The following is a 19,732-nucleotide window of genomic DNA, read 5'->3' as shown; positions in this document are numbered from 1 at the left end:
GATCCCACCAGATTCCCTTGGATGATCCCATGGGTCCCTCCAGGCTGGTCACTGCTGGTCCCCACAACCAAGCAAAGCGCTCCACTGTCCTGGGGTGGCCTCCATGCCAGGAGGGTCCTTGTCCCAGGAGTCTGACCCCCCGTGTCCCCCCGCAGGCCCGGGAAGAGCTGCGCCCCGTGAAGGAGGACTTTGAAGCCAAGAACAAGCAGCTGCTGGAGGAGATGCCCAAATTCTACAGCAGCCGCATCGATTACTTCAAACCCAGCTTTGAGTCGCTGGTCCGGGCACAGGTGAGACATTGTCCCTTTCCTGGTACCTGTGTCCTGTCCTGTCCCACAGTTCCGGCCCTGCCTGTACTTCATCCACTGGAATTCCATGGCTTTATCCACCTGGCAATGCCATCTCCTCAAATTTGGAGTCCTGAGCTCAGGGCTTGGGTAGGTTTGAGGTGTTTGGGCTCATTTTGTAGCTCCTGGTGAGTGGAGAGGCTCCTGGGATATCTCCACGCCAAAGATCTGCAGGAAGAGGTGCCCTGAATAACCACCAGCTTTCATTTCCATCCTCCAGCTTCCTTTGGAACGTGCTCCTGCTCCTCCTCCTCCCTTCTCCCTTTGCCCTTTCCCTTAGGCTGCAGAGGGGCAGGGTTGGGATCTCACCGAGCTTTGAGAACCTCCCGGGGCACTCCGGGGCGGGCAGGGCGGGCAGGAGGGCGGAACCGGGCGCTGCCCGCGCCGTGGGCGTTTCCCTGCGGCATTTTGGGGCCGGGAGCTGCCGCAGGGACCCAGGTGCGCCACGGGGGGGCCGCCGGGAGGTGCCGGGAGCACGTGTTCCATCTCACCTCCGACTTGGGGGGGGCCTCTCTGCGGAGCTGCCAGCGAGTTGTCTGCAGGCTGATTCACCTACCAGATGGTGCCGATGCTCCCTGCGCCGCAGGGTGGGTGCTGGGGATGCTGTTCCTGCTGTTCCCTTAGCAATCGGGCGCGGGGCTCCCTGTTCCAGCCCGGAATAACCACAATTCCCGGAGCCACCGCAGAGTCCTGCTGGCCCTTTCCCCCCTGTGGACCCCCTCCGTGGGTGAGACCTTGAAACCTGAATGTTCTCTGCCCTCTCCGGGGTTTATGATCCGTGAGTTTCCTCAGCTTTGCCCCTCTCGCTCTGTTGTGTCCCAATTCCCAAGGAATTTGGGGCGAGAAGGACGTTGGGATAGGTGTGCTCAGAATGCCCGTGGATGCAAGAGAGGAGCAGCAGGCTGTCACTGCCTGGGCTGTTTGTGAGACTCTCCATCCATATCCCTCTTCTTCCTTGGGAATCCTTGGCTTTCTTGCCCGTCCATCTGCCCTGCCTCTCTTCAGGTGAGGAATTTGTTGGGAAAACCGAGTGAAATCCCGTTTTTAGCACCCAAAAAGGCAGCGTCACAACAAAGCTGATGCATCTCCCGTAGGCTGGACTTAAAGCTGGTCCCAGATGGATGCAGCTCCTCACATCCCTCCCTCCCTGCCAGCTTCCATGGGAGCCTCTTTGGCTGCATCCTTCCACCCCCAGGGAGGGATGCTGGGAGGAGAGCTTGGAATGTTTGTGCCAAGCCTGGGCTTGGGCTCCGTGTGCCCCCCTGGCTCAGGAGCTCTGCAAAGCCTTTTCCCACTGAAGTGGCTGAAATAAAATGGGAAAGGGATGTGATTTGCCCAAGGTAATGAGTCAGTGGCGAGCCAGGAATAGCAGCTGGAGCCCTGAGTCAGCTCAGCACTGCTCACCTGCAGGCACCTGGCTGGGAAGGCAGGCAGGAGCATCCCCATCCCAGCTGAGAGCTGGCATGGAAACATTGCCCAGCTTTCCCTCCCTCTGTGCCTCCCTGAGCTGATTAACAGCTGGGGGGAGTAGTGTTCCTCGATATAATTTCTATTTTCAGCCTTTTCTGCAGGTACCTCTTTAGGAGTGGGATGAGGCTGGAGGTGAATCCCACAAGGAAAGGCTGGATGGGGTGAGACTGGGATCAGTGGCCCTGTGCAGGGTGCTGTGACTTTGGGGTTGTTTTTCCCTGGGTCAAACCCACCATCCAAAGGCAAACCCATGCCATTTTCCTGATTTTTCATCCCTGGAGGCAGCTGGGAGTTAAAGCAAGACAAATTGTGTGACAGTGACACCATCCAGTGCCACGATGAGCTGGGAAGGGCCCAGCTGCCTGTGGGGGAAGGGGAAGGACCCTGCTCCCAAGCACCTCCATGGCTTTGACCCAAGGAGACCCTCCCAAGGCTGTTCCCATGGCACAGGCTGGCTGTGCTCCCGGGGCTGGGTGTCTCCTGACGCCGGGACATGTCCCGAGCTCGCAGGGCTGTAACATTCAACACCAAATTCTTCTCTCCACCCACGGGCCCGGGCCAAGCCAAGGGAGGCAAATATTTCCCTGGCTGGGGTCTTTGAAGTGGCCACATGGAGATGAAAGGGGGAGATTTTGGAGCTGTCGCTGGTGTGAGGCGTGAACAGCACTTCCTTCCCGCTTTGTGCTTTATTTTCAAGCTAGAAAACACGAGATTCCTTTGGGTTTGAATGGAATGGGGGGAAGGATGGGGCTGGCAGGCAGGGATGGTGCTGTGGGCCGGGGGAGCCCGGCCCTGGCAGCACCCCTGGGTTTGTTTTGGGTAGGGCTGCCCCAAAGAAGCAGCCACTGGGCCATTGTGGCCAGGATCTATAGAAAATCCACGGAACACAGCGTCCCCAAACAGAATTAGTTCAAGACAGGTGGACTCGGGGCCGTTGGCTCAGGCTCAAAGGCAAGCTGGAGCTGGGATTTGATGGGATGGGGACAGAGCATATGGCATCCATAGCTGGAAAAGTACTGGGCTGGCAGAGCAGGTAGGGCAGGGTGAGCTGGCTGCCCCCTGTCACTGTCACCAGTTTGGGGTGCATCCCCGCCCTGGGAGGGTTTTCACTCCTGTTTCAACAGGAGGAATCATGGGGGGGTCGATGCCGGTGGGATTTTGCTGATGAAGCTCGAGAGGCTCGGCTGGCGAGGCACAGCAGCGTCCAGTGGTGCCAACTGGTTCTGCACTGGGGCTGCTGGGGGAGAGGAGGGTCCCCAGGGACACCCACCAGGCCCCGGGGACATGGGGTGTCCCTTGGGAAGGGATCGGTGGCTGTGGGGTGTGGGCGGAGGGGGAGCAGCACCAAGGAGTTTGCTCTGCTCTGCCCGTTCAGTGCAGTGTGGATGGTGGGGGACAATTCTGGGGACAATCCTGGTCCCAATCCATTTGGGACAATTCTGGGCTCCGTCCATTGGGGACAGTCCTGGGGGTCAGTCCTGGGGACAATCCCGGGCTCAATCCACTGGGGACAGTCCTGGGGCACAAGCCATTGGGGACAGTCCTGGGCTCAATCCATTTGGGACAATTCTGGGCTCAGTCCGTTGGGGACAGTCCTGGGCTCAATCCATTTGGGACAATTCTGGGCTCAGTCCGTTGGGGACAGTCCTGGGGGTCAATCCTGAGGAAAATCCTGGGGAGCAATCCTGGGCTCAATCCACTGGGGGTCAATCCACTGAGGACAATCCTGGGAGACAGACCTGAAGAAAATCCTAAGTCACAATCCTGGCCCTGGAGGAATCTTCAGGGATTTCTGGATCCTGGTGTGGGGCCAGTTCTGGAGCCAATCCTGGGGGACAGTTGTCCCCAAATCCTGGGGAACAGTCCTGGAGGACAATCCTGTGACCAATCCTGAGGGACAGATGTCCCCAGATCTTGGGGCACAACCCTGGGGACAATCCTGGGTGCATCATCTGCCTCCAGGCCTTCCACCCCGACGAGATTCAGCTTTTTCCCTGCTGGAATTGGCAGCGCCACGTGGCCATATGTGACTGAGCAGAGCCCAGCTGACTCCAGGCTGGGGACAAGGGACATGGGGGGCTGCTCCAGGGCTCTTGGCACCCCTACCCCCCAGATCCCTGCTCACCCATGGCATTGCTGAGGGATTTTGGGTGTTTTTGGCATCTCTTGCTGGCAGGGGGGTTCAGAGGATGTTCGGGGTAACCCAGCTGTGGGTTGTGTTTTGGGGGGCGTGCAGGGATTTTGGGGGGCCCCTGCCAGCTCAGCCCTGTGTGGGGTTCATTAGTCACTGTGTAAATGAGCATTGCTGTGACTCAGCCAGCGCTGCTGCGTGGGGAGCCCCGGCCACAGAGCAGCCCCCAGGCCCCCAGCATGGCCAGGCCTGGGAAGGGGGGTTCAGGCAGCCAGCACTGGGATGTGGAGCCCCACCAGACCCCCTCAGGCCTGCCAAAATCGGCATCGTTTTGAGCAGGATTAGGGGAGCTGGTCTCCATGGAGACCGTGCATGTCTCAGCACCGGTGCTGCTGGAGATGCTGGGGCCCTTGTGGGAAATGGGGACAGCGCTGGCATTGCCCACCCTGGGGGGCTGCACTCCCCTGTCCCTCCCCGAGGGATGTGGGGGGATATCCAGGACAGGATCCCACACCTGGCACAGCACCAGGGGTCCTGCAGTGCCGGGGGTCCCACAGGAGGCTCTGAGGGTCCTGTGGCACCCGGGGTCCTACAGTGCAAGGGGTTCTGTGGTTCCGGGGGTCCCACAGTCAGGGCTGGGCACCCCCGGTGCTGGGGCTCCCACAGGCACAACTGGGGGTCCCACAGCACCGAGGGTCCCGCGACACCGGGGGGGTCCCACAGCAACAAGGGTCCCGCGACACCGGGGGAGGGGGTCCCACAGCGCGAGGGTCCCGCGACACCGGGGTGGTCCCACAGCGCCGAGGGTCTCGCCGGCAGGGCTGGGAGCCCCCCTCTCCCCGCTGGATCCCGCGCCCGAGCAGCCACCCCACTGCCATCTGCCTGCGCTGACCCACGGGCTCCCGCGCCGGCAAGCGCTGCTCGCTGCCGGAGATAATTGGCGGTGCTAATTAGCACGTTATTAACACACCCCTCCTCCTCCTCCTCGCCGTGCTTCGCACGGGGCACGGCACTGCCCGGTGTGCCCCCTCGCCGAGCCCAGCGAGCCCCTCGCCCTGCCCGCCGGGCCGTGGGCAGCGTGGGCAGGCAGCTCGTGCCGGTGGCACCGGTGACAAACCAGGGGACGAGGCGGCTGCGGGAGGGTGGCGGTGCCGGTGGCAGCCCCGCACGCGCGGCTCCCAGATGGGAAGCGAGCAGAGAAGGGCAGCGCGTTATTAAAATGTGTTGAGTTGTAATAATCCGAGGGGGCGGCACGGCCACGTGGGCGGGAGCTATTTCAGACACCAACGCCGCGGAGAGGGGCTGCCGAGGGCACCCGCGGGGGGTGGGTGGGCTGGGGAGGAGACCCCCCCCCTTCCCCTCCCTCTCCAATCCCCCTTTATCCAACAGGTTGTCTACTACACGGAGATGCACAAGATTTTTGGGGACCTGACGGCGCAGATCGACCGGCCCGGGCTGAGCGACGAGCAGCGTGAGCGCGAGAACGACGCCAAGCTCAGCGAGCTCCGCGCCCTCTCCATTGTGGCCGACGACTGAGGCCAGGCTGGGGATGGGGAGGGGATGGGGATCCCCCCCTTTCACCCTAGTTCCCCTCCCAGGGATGGACTTGTGGGGCTGGAGCTGCTCCCGTCACCCCAGGGCTCTGCATCGTCTTTGTTGGTCCAGGAATGAGTTTTGCCTTAAATTTTGGGGTGTGGAGGAGCAGGAAAGGGAGCGATCCCACTCGGATGAAGATGGGGAGTGGGATGTGGGGTGCTGGATTTTCCCAGGTTCCAGCCTCCCTTGACACCCCCAGAGCCCAGAGGGTGAGACCCCCCGGCTCCTTCTCCTCATTTTGTGCCTTAGTAGCCCAGTGGTCCCCTCAGGGGAGGGTAAAATCACTCAAATCCTATTTTTTGAGGTACAGGGAGAGGGTGATGCTTCTCATGGTGAGCATCTATCCCTCTTTTCCCAGGAATGGTCCAAAGAGCCTGTTCCCCAGAGCTGGGGGGTGCAGGGTGGGGACAGGGGACCCCAGACTCCAGAGCAGGGACAGGTGGGGACATCCCTAAGGGAGACAACCCAGCCAGGAGCAAAACCTATGGAAAACTGGGGGGCTTCAGCCCCTCCTCGGTGTGTGGGAGGGGCCGCAGGGACTCCGTGGCTTGTCCCCAATAAAGTTTCTGGCAGCGCAGCGCGGCCGGGGCCGTGTCGGTGCCAGCGTCGGGGCCGTGTCGGTGTCGCTGTCACCGCCGGGCCGCTGTCGCCCTCTGCCGCCGCCCGGCCGCCACTGCAGGGGGACGCGGGGGGCTCGGGGTGTCCCTGGAAGGGAAAACTGGGATCGAACATCGGCGCGGGAAGGAAACGGCCTCAAAGCACGAGGAATGGACTTTTCCAGCACAATAGAGGCAATTTGGGCCTTTAGGGTAAGGAGAGGCTGCCTGCTGTGTCCTGGGGTGAGCAGATGCTGCTTGGGATAAGGGGTTGGAAGCCCACCCTGGAGAGGTTCTGGTGGACATGACGAAGGTTCCTTCTCTGCCTTGGGGTGGCACGAGGCTCCTGCTGCTCCAGGTGAGGGCACACAGCTCCAGACACCAGGGAAACCATCACCACATCTTCCTGCCAGGACCTGGGTTTGGCAAACCTGCACGAGACAGGGAACAAGGCTCAGGGGTGTCCTGGGAAGCCCAGCAGAAAATGGGGATGGAACCCTAAAAAACCAAACCTTCCCTTCCCAGCTGGAGCAAAGGGGATGGAGCAGAGCTGTGGGAATGCTGCTGGCTGTCCCCAGTGCAGGGACACAGCGAGGTCCCCCCAAGAGCCTCCCGTGCCAAGGCTCCTCCCCAGCTCCCAGCATGGAGAACTCCATCCCTCCCTCTCCCCTTGGCTGTTCCTTCCCAACCACATCACGTGCCAGGCCAGGTTTAAACAAAATAAACCCAGTTGCCACGGTTACCCAGAGCAGGGATGCTAAATATACAGAATATAGATATTTATGTATATATTGAGCTGCCACGCACAGAGCCCGTGAGCCCGAGCAGGGACACGCTCCCCCCACGGGATCTGAGCCCTGCAGACCTCAGGGTGGCTCCCAAATGGGCAAAAATCCCTCTATGGCCTGGAGGTGTTGATTCCTCCCCAGATTCAAGCCCACCTGGGCTCACCTGAACCCACCAGGTGGCTTTGTCTGCGTCACTTTCACCCTGTGTGGCACAGCCAGACCTCCCCAGCCACCTCGACCCCAGCACCCACAAATCCCAGCTCCGCTCCATCAGCTCCTCCTGCCCTCCCAGCACTCAGGAGAGGGATGTCACCCATGGAAACTCAAACCCAGGCGTTCCCAGGGATTCACTCTGCCTACTTTCCGCAGTGCTTGGGGAGGAGAATTCCATCTTTTATAGTAAAAAGTGGATAATTACCGGGTTTTGCACCACCCACAAGATCCCAGTGTTAATAGGAGAGCTGGCAGGAAGGGAAAGCTTGCTCTACAGTGAGGAATGTGCTCAGCCTCGGTGGCTGAGGCACCTCTGGGTGAGGTTCATCAGCACTCAGACCTCCAGGAGCAGAGGAGAGGAAGCACTGGAGCCATCCCAGCATGGGGAGCATTCCCTGCTGCCCAGCAAATCCTCCTTTTTCCTCCCCAGCAGGAATTCCTCCAGGTTAGCCCAAGGTTGTCCCCCTTCCTCCCCAAATCCCCTCAGGACAGGTTCAGCAGATGCCAGCCCACCACCAATCCCAAGGAATTTCCTCACAAATAGGATGAATTAACCCTCTACAGGCCGGCCAACACCAGCCCACATCTGGATCCACACCTTGGTTTTCCTTGTCAGATGCTCGGGAGCTTCCCCTTGTTCCAGGTGATTCAGGGGTGCTGGGGTGGGGCAGAGAGGCTCAGACCTCCTTCCTCCTCCTCACCTGGGCCCTGCAAGGAGAATCAGCATCCCCTGGACCAGCCTCAGGCATTTCCTTGGGATCAGCCACCGGGATTCAGCCGGAGTCCCAGTAAGGGGGAAGATGAGGTGGCAGCAGGGGAGGGGGTGCCCAGACCCCCACCCCGCACCGGGAACACCCAGCCATGCCCCTGCCCCACCTCCCCGAGCCCCTCCCCATTGCTCCTCAGCCCGGGGGGTTCAGGAGAGCAGAGGGGGGGCGCTGGGAAGGGGTTTGATGCTCGAAAGGGAGGAACAAGGATAAAACACACCCCACCCCCAGCTGTGCTCCAGAAACCCTTAGCACCCCCGATCCGGCTGTGCCCCCTCCGGGGGGCACTGCCAGGGACCCCCCGTCCCCCCAGGCCCTGCCATGGGGACGGACACGGCCGGGACGAGCACTCACGGTTCCCGAGAAGGAGCGGTGGGATGCGGGACGCTGCGGCTCCAGGGATGTCCCCAGGGCGACCGGGCGGGAGCGGTGCCGGGAGGCGCTGCGGGAGTCACCGCTGGCAAGGAAAAACCCCCAAGTGACGGTAGGAAATCAGCAGGAAAGGGGGGAAAGGGAGGGATAACGGGGTACCTGATGGGAGAGCGCCTGGCCGCGGCTCGGGGCAGCGTCTTCCTCACCTGCGGCACCGGCCCGTCCCGCGCAGAGCTGGCGACACCAGAGGGGCTCCAGCAGCTCCAAAACAGCATCTAACCCCCTTCCTCATCCTCACCCTCCTCCTCTACCCCCCAAACTGGGGAGCTCCTCTCGAGAAAGCCGCGATGCTCCCGGGAGCATCATCCCGCCCCGGCGGGGACCCCCGGCGCCCCCTCCCCACCAACCCCGGCGGAGCAGCCGGGGGGTTCCGGGGGGAGGATGAGCTTCATCCCCACCCCAGGCAGCGGGACCCCTCCGGGACTGAGCGGGGAGGGGGCTCGGGAGCCTCTTGGGCCGTCCGTGGGTCCGGGCCGGTGGGACAAAAGGGGCGGAAAAGCCGTCGGAAGTGATGCGGCAGTGACGCGTTCTCGCGTGACGTCACGCCGGGTTTAGGGGCGTGACGTCACGGCGCGACAGCAAGCACCTCGCTAAGGGCCGCCTCTTTATGGGTGAAAAGACTTTATTGGGGGGAAAAAAAAAGGTGAAGGGGGTGCGCCATGCCGGGGACCAGCCCCGGGCTGGCGTGACGTCATAGGTTGAGGTGTGACGCAGTTCCTCCATCCAGGTGTGGCGGTGGGAGCGGGACCCCCCGTCCTACCTGCACCGGCCGCCGCGCAGGGAGCGGCGGGTCAGGCGGGTGAGCAGCACCTTCACCCGGCCCCAGTGCGAGCGCCCGTCCTGCGGGAGAGGGGGGGGTCAGCGGGGAGACCCGAGCGACCCCCCCGCCACTCCCCGACCCGCCCCGGCCGTACCTTGTCCGGTGGCGGGACACCCTCGTCGCCCTCGGCGGGGTCCAGCAGGCTGGGGGAGCTGACCGAGTGTCCCCACAACCGCCGGCACGGCCCGGGGTCGGCCGCTGCAAGGGGGAGCAAAGCTGGTCAAGCTTGGGGGCCGGGGGGGCATCGTGCTGCCATCCCACGTGCTGCCCCCCTCACCTGGTTCCAGGTCCCACCCCGCTCACCTGGCACCGGTGCTGCCATTCTCGCACCCCCCAGTCCTCACCTGGCCCCAGTCCCGTCACTCCCGAGCCCACCCCGCTCACCTGGCCCCAGGTCCCGTCGCTCCCGAGCCCACCCCGCTCACCTGGCGCCTGGCTGTCGGAGCAGGAGCGCGGCCGGAACCCCTCACCCCTCCAGGTGCCCAAATCCTGCCTCGGGGGCTGCCGGCTGGGCTGCGGGCGAGGAGAGGACAGGCCGGGTGTGAGCTGGGACCCCCTCACCCCCTCCCCGTGCATCCCCCTCCTCCTAGCCCTCACCAGGGTGGCTGGGCGGGCGGCTCCGGCCGCCTGCTGCCGGAGGGCGCGGTTGTCCTGCTGCAGCCGCGCCAGGCGCTCCAGCATCTGGCACACCTGCTCCAGGTAGCGCAGCCCCTGCCCCGACACCGCGGCCTCGGGCACGGCCCGGGGGTCCCGAGACGGCCGAGCCGCCCCCGCCGCGGCCTCCGCCGCTCCCTCGGTCTCCTCGGGGTCCCGCCGGGGCTCGGCCAGGTCGGCGGCGCTGGCGCTGCGCCGGCTGAGCTGTCGCGGGCAGCGCTGCCTCCTGCTCCGCTGCGCTGCCTGCAGCAGCCTCCTGCTGGCCGAGCGGCTCCGGGCTGCCCGGGGGGGCTCCTCTCCGGGGGGCTCCTCCGCCGGGAAACCGTCCAGGGAGAAGCGGCTCTCGGAGCCCAGCGGGGTGGAGGGCGAGTGCTCGTTGCTGGCCATCTCCACGCCGGAATCCTCGGACTCGGACTTGAGGAGACTCCCGCCGGCCGGGGGACTGCTGGGGGGCTGCGGGGGTCCCCGGGTGCTCATTCCCCGCGGGGGCTGCCGCGGGCTCTCCTGCAGCCGGCGGTAGACGCTGGCGGAGGTGCGCACAATGCAGCTCTCGGCCGACTCCCAGGGACCATCTGAGGAGAGGGGAGGATCGGCGGGCTCAGCTGGGGGGTCCCTGGGCAGTAAACTGGGTGCCCACCACCCCTCCAAGCGCCCTAGAGCAGCTCCAGCCGTGCCCAAGGCCGCTCTGCCCCCTGCCCAGCAGTCCATACACTCCTACAACCCCAGTGTGCTGTCTCTACTCCCCAAAGACACGGCCCTGGCCTCCACCATCCTCCTCCTCCCAAGCTGAGCTGCTGGGGGGCACCCACGGCCCCCACCCTGACCTGGGCAGGGCTTTTGAGCCGAGTTCTTTTGTATCCCGCTCCAGCTCGGTGCCGTCAACCCAGGACAGAGCACGGCCATGGGATTCCGGATCTGGGATGGCTCCAGCACCACCAGCTCCTCGCACTTGTCCCCATGGGATGGGTGGCAAGGCCAGCCGGGATGTGGCCCCCAGCACCCCCCAGCTCCAGGTGGGATTGTGCTGCATCCATGGCAATCTCGGCACCCCACGCCCAGCACTCGCTCCCTTCCCAGCCAGGCCGCGGGCTCGGCGAGGTGGCAGCGGAGCTTTGGCACCTCCTGCAGGCTGCCCACCCCCCAAAGCCCCGCTCGGGGACTTGCCACCCCCTCGAACGCACTCACAGCAGCTGAACCTCCTCTTCCAGACGGCGCGGGAGCCACCCCACATCGCCGAGAGCCAGAGCCGAGTGCCGGGCGCGCGTCCCGGCGCTCCCTTTTATAGCCACCCCAGCCGGCGACGGGCCCTGCATCCAGAGGCACCTCATTACAGGACCGGTTCCCAACTGGTTCCTCGCAGGGCTTGGGATCGGCGATACTGGCTGGGCCAGTGGTTAAGGACTCCCTTCCCACCCCAGCTGGGAAGGCGAGAGGGCTGTTTGGGCGCCGGCAGGCAGCCAGGTGCCGCCTGCATCCCACCGAATTCCAAAAACTCACTCAGGGCTCCAGCGTGGGCTGAATTCACCGCTCGGGGATCCCGGTGCTCCCAAATTCCTGCCCCTCCTGCAGCCACAGCACTCACCGTGCATCCCTCGGGGGCTGGAGAGGCCGAGGGGAGCCGGGAAGCGGCGGCCAGCCCCGGGACAATCCGGCCGTTCAGTGGGATTGAATCCCAGCAACGGCGGGGAGCAGCCCGTCCGCCCCGGCAGGATTGAATCCCAGGAATTCCGGGGGGCAGCCCCTTCACCGCAGCTCCAGTGGCCGCTGCCAGCAGCGCAGTTCCCACACGCCGCAATTCAACAGGACCCCGCGTGCCAAGGGGCACTGCCCCCGCCACCACGGGGGTGTCACCGCAGCCCCGCGGGGGTGGGGGGCGCAGATAGGGTGAGAAGGGGGTGGGGGTCCCACCACCTCCTCCTGGGGGTGCCCCCCGCGTTGGCAGCTCAGCCCCTGGTAGCCAGACGCTGCTGCTGGAGGGGTCCCCGCACAGCCGGAGCTGCGGCACACACGGAGGTGAGCCCTGGGTTTTGGGGACCCACACGCCGCATTTGGGGACGGGCAGCGGCCTGTCAGCCCAAACATGGGAAGGGAAAACCTGAATTCCCAGCACAGCTGATAGCCTGGGCCCCTCCCAGCAGGGAGTGGATGAAAACCAGGGCTCCAGGGACACACTTTAGCACAAATGGGGGGTTCCGGGGAACCCCAGGTTCCTTCTCAAGCACAGACAACACAAACTGGGGTTCCAAGGACCGCGGGTTCCCTCTCCAGCACAGACACCTCAAAGCAGAGATCCCTGAGGATCTCCTCCAGCATGATTCTCGAGGGCTGGAGACTTCGAGGGGACCCCCAGACGCGGGGGGGGCTCCACAGCCCCAGGGGCCACCGACTCACCGAGGTCACCACGGAGCGGCTGCACCGTGAAGGCTCCGCGGCGGCGCAGCATCCTCGGGATGTACCGGGAGCGAGGGGGTGAAACCGGGAAAGGGCAGAGAGCACCGGGAACGGGCAGGGAGCACCGGGGCTGCTCCTCCGCTGCTTTATGGGGCAGGGCCGGGGGGCGGCACAGCCCCGGGGCGGGGCGGGGGTGGTGGGCCGCCCCCAGCCTCAACTGTGTTATCCCAGGAGGGCTCAAAGCGTTTATTCCTCTTTTTCCCGTGTAGAGAGGGTAGGAGAAGGGCCCAGGACTATCATCATCATCATCATCATCATCACCCTCCTCCTCCTCCTCCCGCCCTAGGTGTCACAGAGCCATGGAATGGTTGTGTTGGCACCTTAAAGCCCATCCAGTGCCACCCCTGCCCTGGGCAGGGACACCTCCCACTGTCGCAGGCTGCTCCCAGCCCCGTCCATCCCGGCCTTGGGCACCTCCAGGGGTCCAGGGGCAGCCCCAGCTGCTCTGGGATGATTAATTGGGAATTCGATGGTGAGAGCTCCATGACCCAGCCCGGGGTGCACGGGGGGCCGTGGCACACCCCAAAGAGACCCCCGTGAGACCCCAGGCAGGAGGGGAGGGGCGGTCCTGGCTGTCCTTGCTGCAGAGGGACACGGGAAGGGACAGGCCGCTGATAACGGCGAATCCCGAGACAACAGCAAAGCCCAGATAACAGCGAATCCATCTCCGTGTACGCGGGCACGGAGGGCGGGGAGAGGCGATAAGAGCACCTGGAGCAGGACAAAGGCCTCGACCAACAGCCCCCAATAAACCCGGACACCTCCCAGGGACTCAGGGAGTGGCCAGCCAGCCCTGAGGGCAGCCCTGACCTTTCTGGGAGCAGGACAAGGAGCGGCACCGGAGCACCTGGACCCCCACCCCGGCTGCAGGCAGGAGGGCTGAGGGGTCTGGGGGCTCCCTGGCTGCACCCCGGGTTTGGGGTAGAACCCTCCTTCCCCCTGCCCGGGGGTCCCGGCACTGAGCAGACACGGCAGTGGAGCAAATATATATTATATTTGAAAAGAATCTGGTTTAATTCCTCGGAGAAGCCCTTTGCAGTCAGTGCACAAGCGGTGCCAGCCCCTCTCGGTACCCAAGTGCTCAAGCGACCCCGCCCCAATGTCCCCTCGGTGTCCCCCAGGCTGAGAACTCACCCAGCTCATCGCACACACCCACGAAGGGGTGAAGATGGGCTGCCGCATGGCATCCCCCCCAAACCCCAACCATCCCCAGCCCGGCAGCGTCCTCAGACCCCCAGCCCTGGGGTCACGGGGGGCGCTGGGCTGACCCCACCGCGCGGTGCCGGTGGCCGGGGCTCAGGAGCGGGGGGACACGGGGCGGGGCACGGGCCCCCCCGGGGGTCCCTGGTAGCGCAGGCGGGCGTGTTTCTCGCAGAACAGCTCGTCCCCCACCCAGAAGTGGCCGCGCATCTTCAGGCTGAGGCCGCAGTCGGCGCAGGTGTAGCAGGACGGGTGCCGGTAGCGCCCGTCCTGGATTCGCACAGCCTGTGTCCTGCGGGGGTGGGGACAGGCGGTCAGCCGAGCCACCCCGTGTGTCCCCAGGGTCCCCTCCCACCCGGGCTCAGCCCCATCGTGGCCCTGGAACGATGGCAGGGATGGATCCTGCCCGGGGACCACCCTGGCCCCACTCACACCCCAGGATCGTCCCCATTTCACCCTGAAGGAGGGATGGATCCTGCCCTGGCCCCACTCACACCCCAGGACCGCCCCCATTTCACCCTGAAGGAGCAATGGCAGGGATGGATCCTGCCCTGGCCCCACTCACACCCCAGGACCGCCCCCATTTCACCCTGTGGGAACAATGGCAGGGATGGATCCTGCCCTGGGCCCCCAGCCCCATTCCCACCCCACAATCAGCCCCATTTCAACCCCTCCGGCAGCGACAGCCGGGGCGGATCCTGCCCCGGGACCTGCCCCACCCACACCCGCATGATTTTATCCGTGCCGGGAGCAACGTCAGGGACAGATCGGGCCCTGCGCCTGAGAGCAGCCCCTTCTTGGCTTTGCCAGGAGGGACGGCAGGGACAGACCCAGCCCCGGGCCCCCCCGGGCCCCCAGCCCCACTCACGCGATGCTGCTCCCGCACTTCTCACAGACGTGCAGCTTCTGCACCCCGGCCACGGGCTTGCGGGCCCCGGCCGAGAGCCGGCTGGGGAAGGGGGCTGCGGGACCTCCTGAGGGGACACGAGGCCATCAGAGTCCTGCCACTCCCGTGCCAGACCTCCCACCGCCCTCCGTGCCCCCCTCACCTCCTTCCTCATCCTCCAGCGCCTCCTGGAGCAGGCGGAAGGTGCTGGATTGCCGCGGGGCCGCCCGCAGCTCCCGGTTCTCCTGCAGCATCTTGTAGACCTCCGAGTCCTCCTCCAAGCGCCTCATGGTCGGCTCCGAGCCCTGACTGGGGGGGGGCGCAGCCCGAGGGGAGATTTTGGGGGGGTTCCCAGCGCCCGGATTCCGGGATCCACCCGGCTGCACCCCACAGCCCGTCCGCCACCTGCTCCCTCCACCCCGGGAGCTGCCCCAGCCTGCCCGGCCCTCCCACGGCCCCACCTGCCTACAGGTGAGTTAACCCTTTCCACTGGCTCCCTCAGCACCCACGGGTGACAAAGCAGCGTGGGGACACTGGGCTGGGGGCTCCCCTGCCGCGGGGTCCCCCCCAAGAGCCTCCAGCCCGCTCCGTACCTGTGGCAGGTGCTGGCAGAGGGGGAGGAGAGGCGCCTCTCCCTGGAGGCTGCCCAGGGGATTTGGGGGGCTCCGAGCTCTGGTGAGGGTGGCCATGGGGGGGGAGGCAGGACGGGTCCCTGGGAGCTGCTCTGGCGGCTCAGGCGTCGCTCCTGGCAGGGGGAGAAGGGAGGGATGTCCTGGGGCGGGGGTCCTGCAGCAGCAGCCCCCAGATAGAACTGAGCCTGCCCACAGAGCCTCCCTCTGCCCCCAGGCACCCCAAGGACACCCGGCCCAGGCCCTGGGGCTTTCCCCAAGCCCAGGTCTCCAGGGGGATGCAGGGATGCTCCGTGGGGCTGCTGTTTCTCCTTCCCACCCAGGCTGGGGCCAGGGCAGAGCCCCCAGCCCATAACCCAGGGCCTGCGCCCGTCCCCTCCCCTCCATCTGCTCCTGCTTAGCGGCCCTGGCGAGGCCGGGAAGCGGAGCCCGCTCTGGATAAGTGGAAGCCGATGTTTTCCCGATGTTCCCGATGTTCCCGGGAGCAGCTGCCATACAGATGGGAACGGATCCCCCGGGACCCCGGGGTGGGCACAGGGACCCCCTGCCTGAAGCCGTGGAGAGGGAGAGGGGCAGCGCCGAGGCTCTGCGGGGTCACGAGGGATGAGCTAAAATTAGGCACGGGAGGAGCCGGGCCTTGGCCTCATCCCTGGCGGCTTCCAGCGCCAGCCCGGCCCGGGATGCGAGGAAGAGTGGGATGGATCCAAGGGCAGCCATCCCCTCACCACCCCTGGGGCACAGGGGCTTGGGTGGGGGCTCCGGGCACGGCACCCTCATGTCCCCGACCCTGTGGACCCTCCGGGGCAGGGATGGACCCTGTGGGACAGGGAGGGACCCTTCGGAGCCGGCACCAAAGCAAACAAGGAGCTGGGGAGGAAGGAGGGAGCGGGCGGCCGGGGGAGCCAAGGGGCGGCCGGGGCTGCGGCCAAAGGCAGCTGGGAAGGGCCGCGCTCGGGGCCGCGGCGCTTCCCAATTTGGGCTTGAAAAACAAGAAAAAGAGAAAGCGGGGAGGGAGGAAAGGAGGGAGACGCCAAGCCCGGAGCCAGCGGCTGCCCGCAGGGAGGATGGGGCGGCCGCGGGCATCCTGGGACGGAGCTCGGGGCTGGAGGAGCATCCAGCCCCCGCGCGTCCCTGTCCCACTCCCGGCGCATCCCGGTCCCACTCCCGGGATGTCCCACGGCGGCGGGGGCGCGCCGGGCCGCGGGTCCCTGCCCGGCCAACACCCCAGTGCCCCGGGCTGGCAGCAGCGGGGCTGGGCCTTCCCAAACTGGTTTGGCCTCCCCAGGCTGGCGCCGCTGCCAAGAGGAGCAAAACATCCCTGGGCAGGTGCGGCGGTGCCCGCGGGGCCGGGGGCGCTGCCAGCGCGGCTGGGAGGGGACACCCGCGGCAGCCACCGCAGACGGGGACCCCGGGGACAGCGGGGACGTGTCCGTGGGGGGGCAGAGGGGGTGGTTTGGGGGCTCAGAGCGGGGTTGTTTTGGGGCTCAGAGGAGGGTGGTTTGTGGGCTCAAAATGAGGTGATTTGGGGGCTCAAGTGGGGAAGGTTTAGCATGGCAGAGGGGCAAGGTTTGGTGGATCAAAGCAGGGAGGTTTGGGGTTTAAAATGGGGGTTCAGAGGGGGATGATTTTCGGGTTCAAAAGGTTTTGGTGCACAGATGCTCCCCCAGCATCTCTGCCTGGCCCTCTGCGGCCCCCCCAGCTCCCTGCTCACCTGGCGGAGGCCGGGACAGGTGAACTCCTGCTCCTGTGAGCTGCGGGAGAGAACGGAGCCATCAGGGGGGTCCCTGGCCCTCCCCAGCCCCCTCCTCACCTCCAGCCCCCCCGTGCAGCCTTACCTGGCACTGCCAGGTGGATGGGTGAGGGATGCCAGGCTGAGGTCGAGGGTCCTCAGGGCACTTTGGCTCTCACTCGGCATCTGCAGCGTGTCCTGGGGAGGGGAGGGTGACACCAGCAGCTGCCACCAGCCCTGGCTGGGGGGCCGGGGTGCACGGGGGCTGCCCGGGGCTCACCTGGAAACGCGTGGCCAACCTTTCCAGCGAGGTGTCCCCGTTGGTGTGGGTGGGAGATGGCACCGGGGGCCTGAGGGCCAAGGGAGAGCAGCAGGGTTTGGGATCTGCCCCAGGAGCCCCAAACCGCTGTGCACAGCACGCTGTGACCCTTCCCTGCAGCCCCGGGAGCCGCCGAGGCAGCAGCTGGGTCCCCATCTGGGACCAGTTGGCCAGGTAACGGCTGCCAGCGCTGCCTGGCCTCGTTAGGACCCGACTCCTTAATTAGAGAGCCGGGACAGGCTCCCGCGGGGACGACACCGCCCCAGGAGTCACCGAGGGAGTGGGAACAAGTGACACACACGTGGTTGGGGACCCCAGCCCGCGTGCAGACACCGCTGGCGCCCAGGGCCAGGCGTCGGGGCTGCCCCAGCACCCACCTCTCCACCTCCAGCCGGAGCTGCCCCGGGCTCTGCTTGATCTTGTTCTGTGCCTCCACGTTGAGCATCTCAGCCGTGCTCTCCCCATTGATGGTGACAATGACATCCCCCGGCCGGAGGTCACCCGTGGCCGCCTTCCCGTGCTCTGTCACCTCCGTGGAGAAGGGGACATGTCCCGGTGACCCCCCCGTGCAGAGCAGCATCCCCCGACCCCATCCCTGCTGGGAGGCTCCCACCCTCTGGAATCTCCAGGGCCCTGCCAGAACAGCACCATCCCCTCTGCCAGGAGGGGACCACGGCCTTGGAAAGAACACCCGGAAATTTGGCCCAGCCCGGCCCAGCCCAGGGGCCACGGGACCCCCCCCCCCCCCGCCGCCGCCCGCCGGGGGCAGTTCCCACGGAACAGGATCCGCTCCCCGGGGCAGCCCGGCCCGCCCGGAGCCCCGGCGGCCCTCCCGGGCCGGGGGACACGTGGGGGCTCCTACCTTAGAGACGGTGATGGGCTTCCCGAAATCTCTTCCCCCGGAGATGCGGAAGCCCCACGGGGCCGGGCCGGGCAGTGTCACTGTCACCGTCACCGGCATGGCAGCGGCGGCTCTGGGCGGGCAGGAGCGAGGTGTCAGCGATCCCGGCCGCCGAGAGGATGAGGCAGAGGGGACCCCCCCTCCTCCTACCCACAGACCACACAACGAGGGCCTCCCTGTCCCCGCTGCACCCTGAGGGTCCCCAGCGCCGGCAGCGCTTTCCTTCCGGGGAGGGGACCCAGGTCCTCGCAGGGTGACAGCAGCCACCGCCGCTTCCTCTTGTCCCCCAAGGCTGGCGGCTCCCTCCCCGGGCCCAGGGGGTCCCAGGCACCCGGCGGTGCAGCTGAGACAGCCAAGGTCGTTCCCAGGAGCTGGAGCAAGGCAGGAAATTGGTGAAGCCTTGGCAGCAAGGCCGGCGCTGTGGTCTGGCAGAGCCGAGCCTGTGGGGTTTGGAGGGGAGGATGTGGCAGCGAGGGACGGGTTCTGCTGCTCATCACAGCAGCGTCCGACACCAGCGAGGACCAGCAGCCTCAGCCCTTCATCCCACAGCAAATCCACACCGGTAAAGGACGCTGAGGATCCCCCGGGGGTGGCACAGGGTCCCCATGGCACCCCGGTGAGCGGCGCAGCCCTCGGCTCCCATGGGATGGGTGGGAATGGGCAGCCGCATCCCCTAAATCCACACCAGATCCCATCCCACCCATCCCGCCACAGCCTGGGAGAGCTGGGCAGCCCATCTGGAGCCGGGCACCCCGGCCGGCACCGGGCACCCCGTCCGCAGCCGCCGGGAATGTTAAAAATCCCAAGAGCACAAAGAGGGGCTTGAGAGGCTGCCCGGAAGAATTTCCTGGGTTGGGCTTCCAGCGCCGGGAGGAAACCCCAAACCCCCTCCCCATGCCCAGCCCCGCTCAGCATCCCCGGGCAGCGAGGGCTGCCAGCCCAGGGACCCCCACACCCAGCTGGGCACCCACCCCAGACCCCCCGACAGACCCGCACCTCTTCTCTGGACCCTGCGCTCCTTGTTTAGACACTGCACCCCACCTCTCCCTTATGCTCCTCTTCTCCATCTCCTGCACCCCTTCTCCATCCCGGCACCCCATCTCCAGTCCTTGCACCTCCCCTTCGTGTCCTGCACCCCTTCTCCAGTCCCTGCACCCCTTCTCCATCCCCGTCCCCAGGTCTGTCCGTGCTCCCCTTCTCCACCCCTGCTCCCCTCCTCGGCCCCCCGCTCCCCACCTGTGTCCCCGCTCCCTCCCGGCTCTGTCCCCGCCGCACAGCGATGTCTTTGTGCCCGCGGCGGCTGGCGGTGCCGCCTGGCACCCGCGGGGCGAGCGGCGGGGACGGTCGATGCCAGGAGGCGCGGGGACCTGGGGACACAGAGACTTGGCACTGGCGAGGATCCGGGGACGTGGGGACTCGGGGACACAGTGGCGGGACCTACCTGCACATCCCTCTCCACCCACGGGCACCGGGACCCCCGAGGGTCGGACTCCCCCCAGCTGCAGCCGGCGCCCCCCGCGCCCCCCGCATCCCCCCGCACTCACCGGGGCGGCCGAGCCGGGCGGCCCCGCGGGGCTGCGGAGCAGAGCGCGGTCCCGGGACGGCACCGCCTCCTCGGGAGGAGCCGAGCCGAGCCGGGCCAGGCTGGGTTGCTGGCACGGCCCCCCCGACGGGGCGCACGGCGGCGGCTGGGCCCGCCCCGGCGCGGAGCGGGACCGCCCGTGGGCGTGGGGGGGATCCCCGCGGCCCCACGCAGCGTCCTCGCCGCTCCCCGCCCACGGCTCCGGTGGGACGTGTCCCGGG

General features: G+C 66.2%; 3 protein-coding genes across 11 annotated transcripts in view; 1 reads left to right on the top strand and 2 right to left on the bottom strand.

The window, feature by feature from the left end:
* The window catches only part of BIN3 (bridging integrator 3), a 44,254-nt gene extending 38,133 nt beyond the window's left edge, over positions 1–6,121 (top strand). For all 3 annotated transcript variants that reach the window (XM_030231781.2, XM_050982769.1, XM_050982768.1), the window contains 2 exons: positions 156–290; positions 5,338–6,121. In XM_030231781.2, coding sequence (XP_030087641.1) covers positions 156–290; positions 5,338–5,484 — 282 coding nt within the window. In that variant the 3' untranslated portion in view covers positions 5,485–6,121. The remainder of the gene's footprint in view (positions 1–155; positions 291–5,337) is intronic.
* A 176-nt stretch (positions 6,122–6,297) lies between these two features.
* On the bottom strand, positions 6,298–12,295 carry C22H8orf58 (chromosome 22 C8orf58 homolog). Of its 3 annotated transcripts, XM_050982766.1 has the most exons (8): positions 11,000–11,155; positions 9,758–10,386; positions 9,586–9,673; positions 9,255–9,358; positions 8,440–9,180; positions 8,263–8,365; positions 7,740–7,849; positions 6,298–6,571 (listed from the first exon to the last, which is right to left on the bottom strand). In XM_050982766.1, exons 1-5 carry the CDS (start codon positions 11,043–11,045, stop codon positions 9,097–9,099), a joined length of 951 nt encoding a protein of 316 aa, XP_050838723.1. In that variant the 5' UTR covers positions 11,046–11,155; the 3' UTR covers positions 6,298–6,571; positions 7,740–7,849; positions 8,263–8,365; positions 8,440–9,096. The 3 variants fall into 3 exon arrangements, with proteins under 3 accessions (XP_050838723.1, XP_050838724.1, XP_030086364.2); XM_050982767.1 differs by lacking the exon at positions 11,000–11,155 and adding an exon at positions 12,206–12,295 and having other exon boundaries at positions 8,263–9,180; XM_030230504.2 differs by having other exon boundaries at positions 8,263–9,180.
* Positions 12,296–13,240: 945 nt separating this feature from the next.
* Positions 13,241–19,500, bottom strand: PDLIM2 (PDZ and LIM domain 2). 5 transcript variants are annotated; one of them, XM_050983081.1, is made up of 10 exons: positions 19,474–19,500; positions 17,891–18,002; positions 17,406–17,557; positions 16,990–17,059; positions 16,816–16,907; positions 16,692–16,731; positions 14,945–15,096; positions 14,515–14,660; positions 14,334–14,439; positions 13,241–13,757 (listed from the first exon to the last, which is right to left on the bottom strand). In XM_050983081.1, the coding sequence occupies exons 2-10, from the start codon at positions 17,987–17,989 to the stop codon at positions 13,562–13,564; spliced, it is 1,053 nt and encodes a 350-aa protein (XP_050839038.1). In that variant the 5' UTR covers positions 17,990–18,002; positions 19,474–19,500; the 3' UTR covers positions 13,241–13,561. The 5 variants fall into 5 exon arrangements, with proteins under 5 accessions (XP_050839038.1, XP_050839036.1, XP_050839037.1 ...); XM_050983079.1 differs by lacking the exon at positions 19,474–19,500 and adding an exon at positions 19,371–19,460; XM_050983080.1 differs by lacking the exon at positions 19,474–19,500 and adding an exon at positions 19,371–19,419 and having other exon boundaries at positions 17,891–18,369.
* Positions 19,501–19,732: the final 232 nt, after the last annotated feature.

The sequence above is a fragment of the Serinus canaria genome, chromosome 22 (genome assembly GCF_022539315.1).
Source record: "Serinus canaria isolate serCan28SL12 chromosome 22, serCan2020, whole genome shotgun sequence".
Taxonomy (NCBI): Eukaryota; Metazoa; Chordata; class Aves; order Passeriformes; family Fringillidae; genus Serinus; species Serinus canaria.
This window is presented reverse-complemented; position numbering and strand designations above follow the sequence as displayed.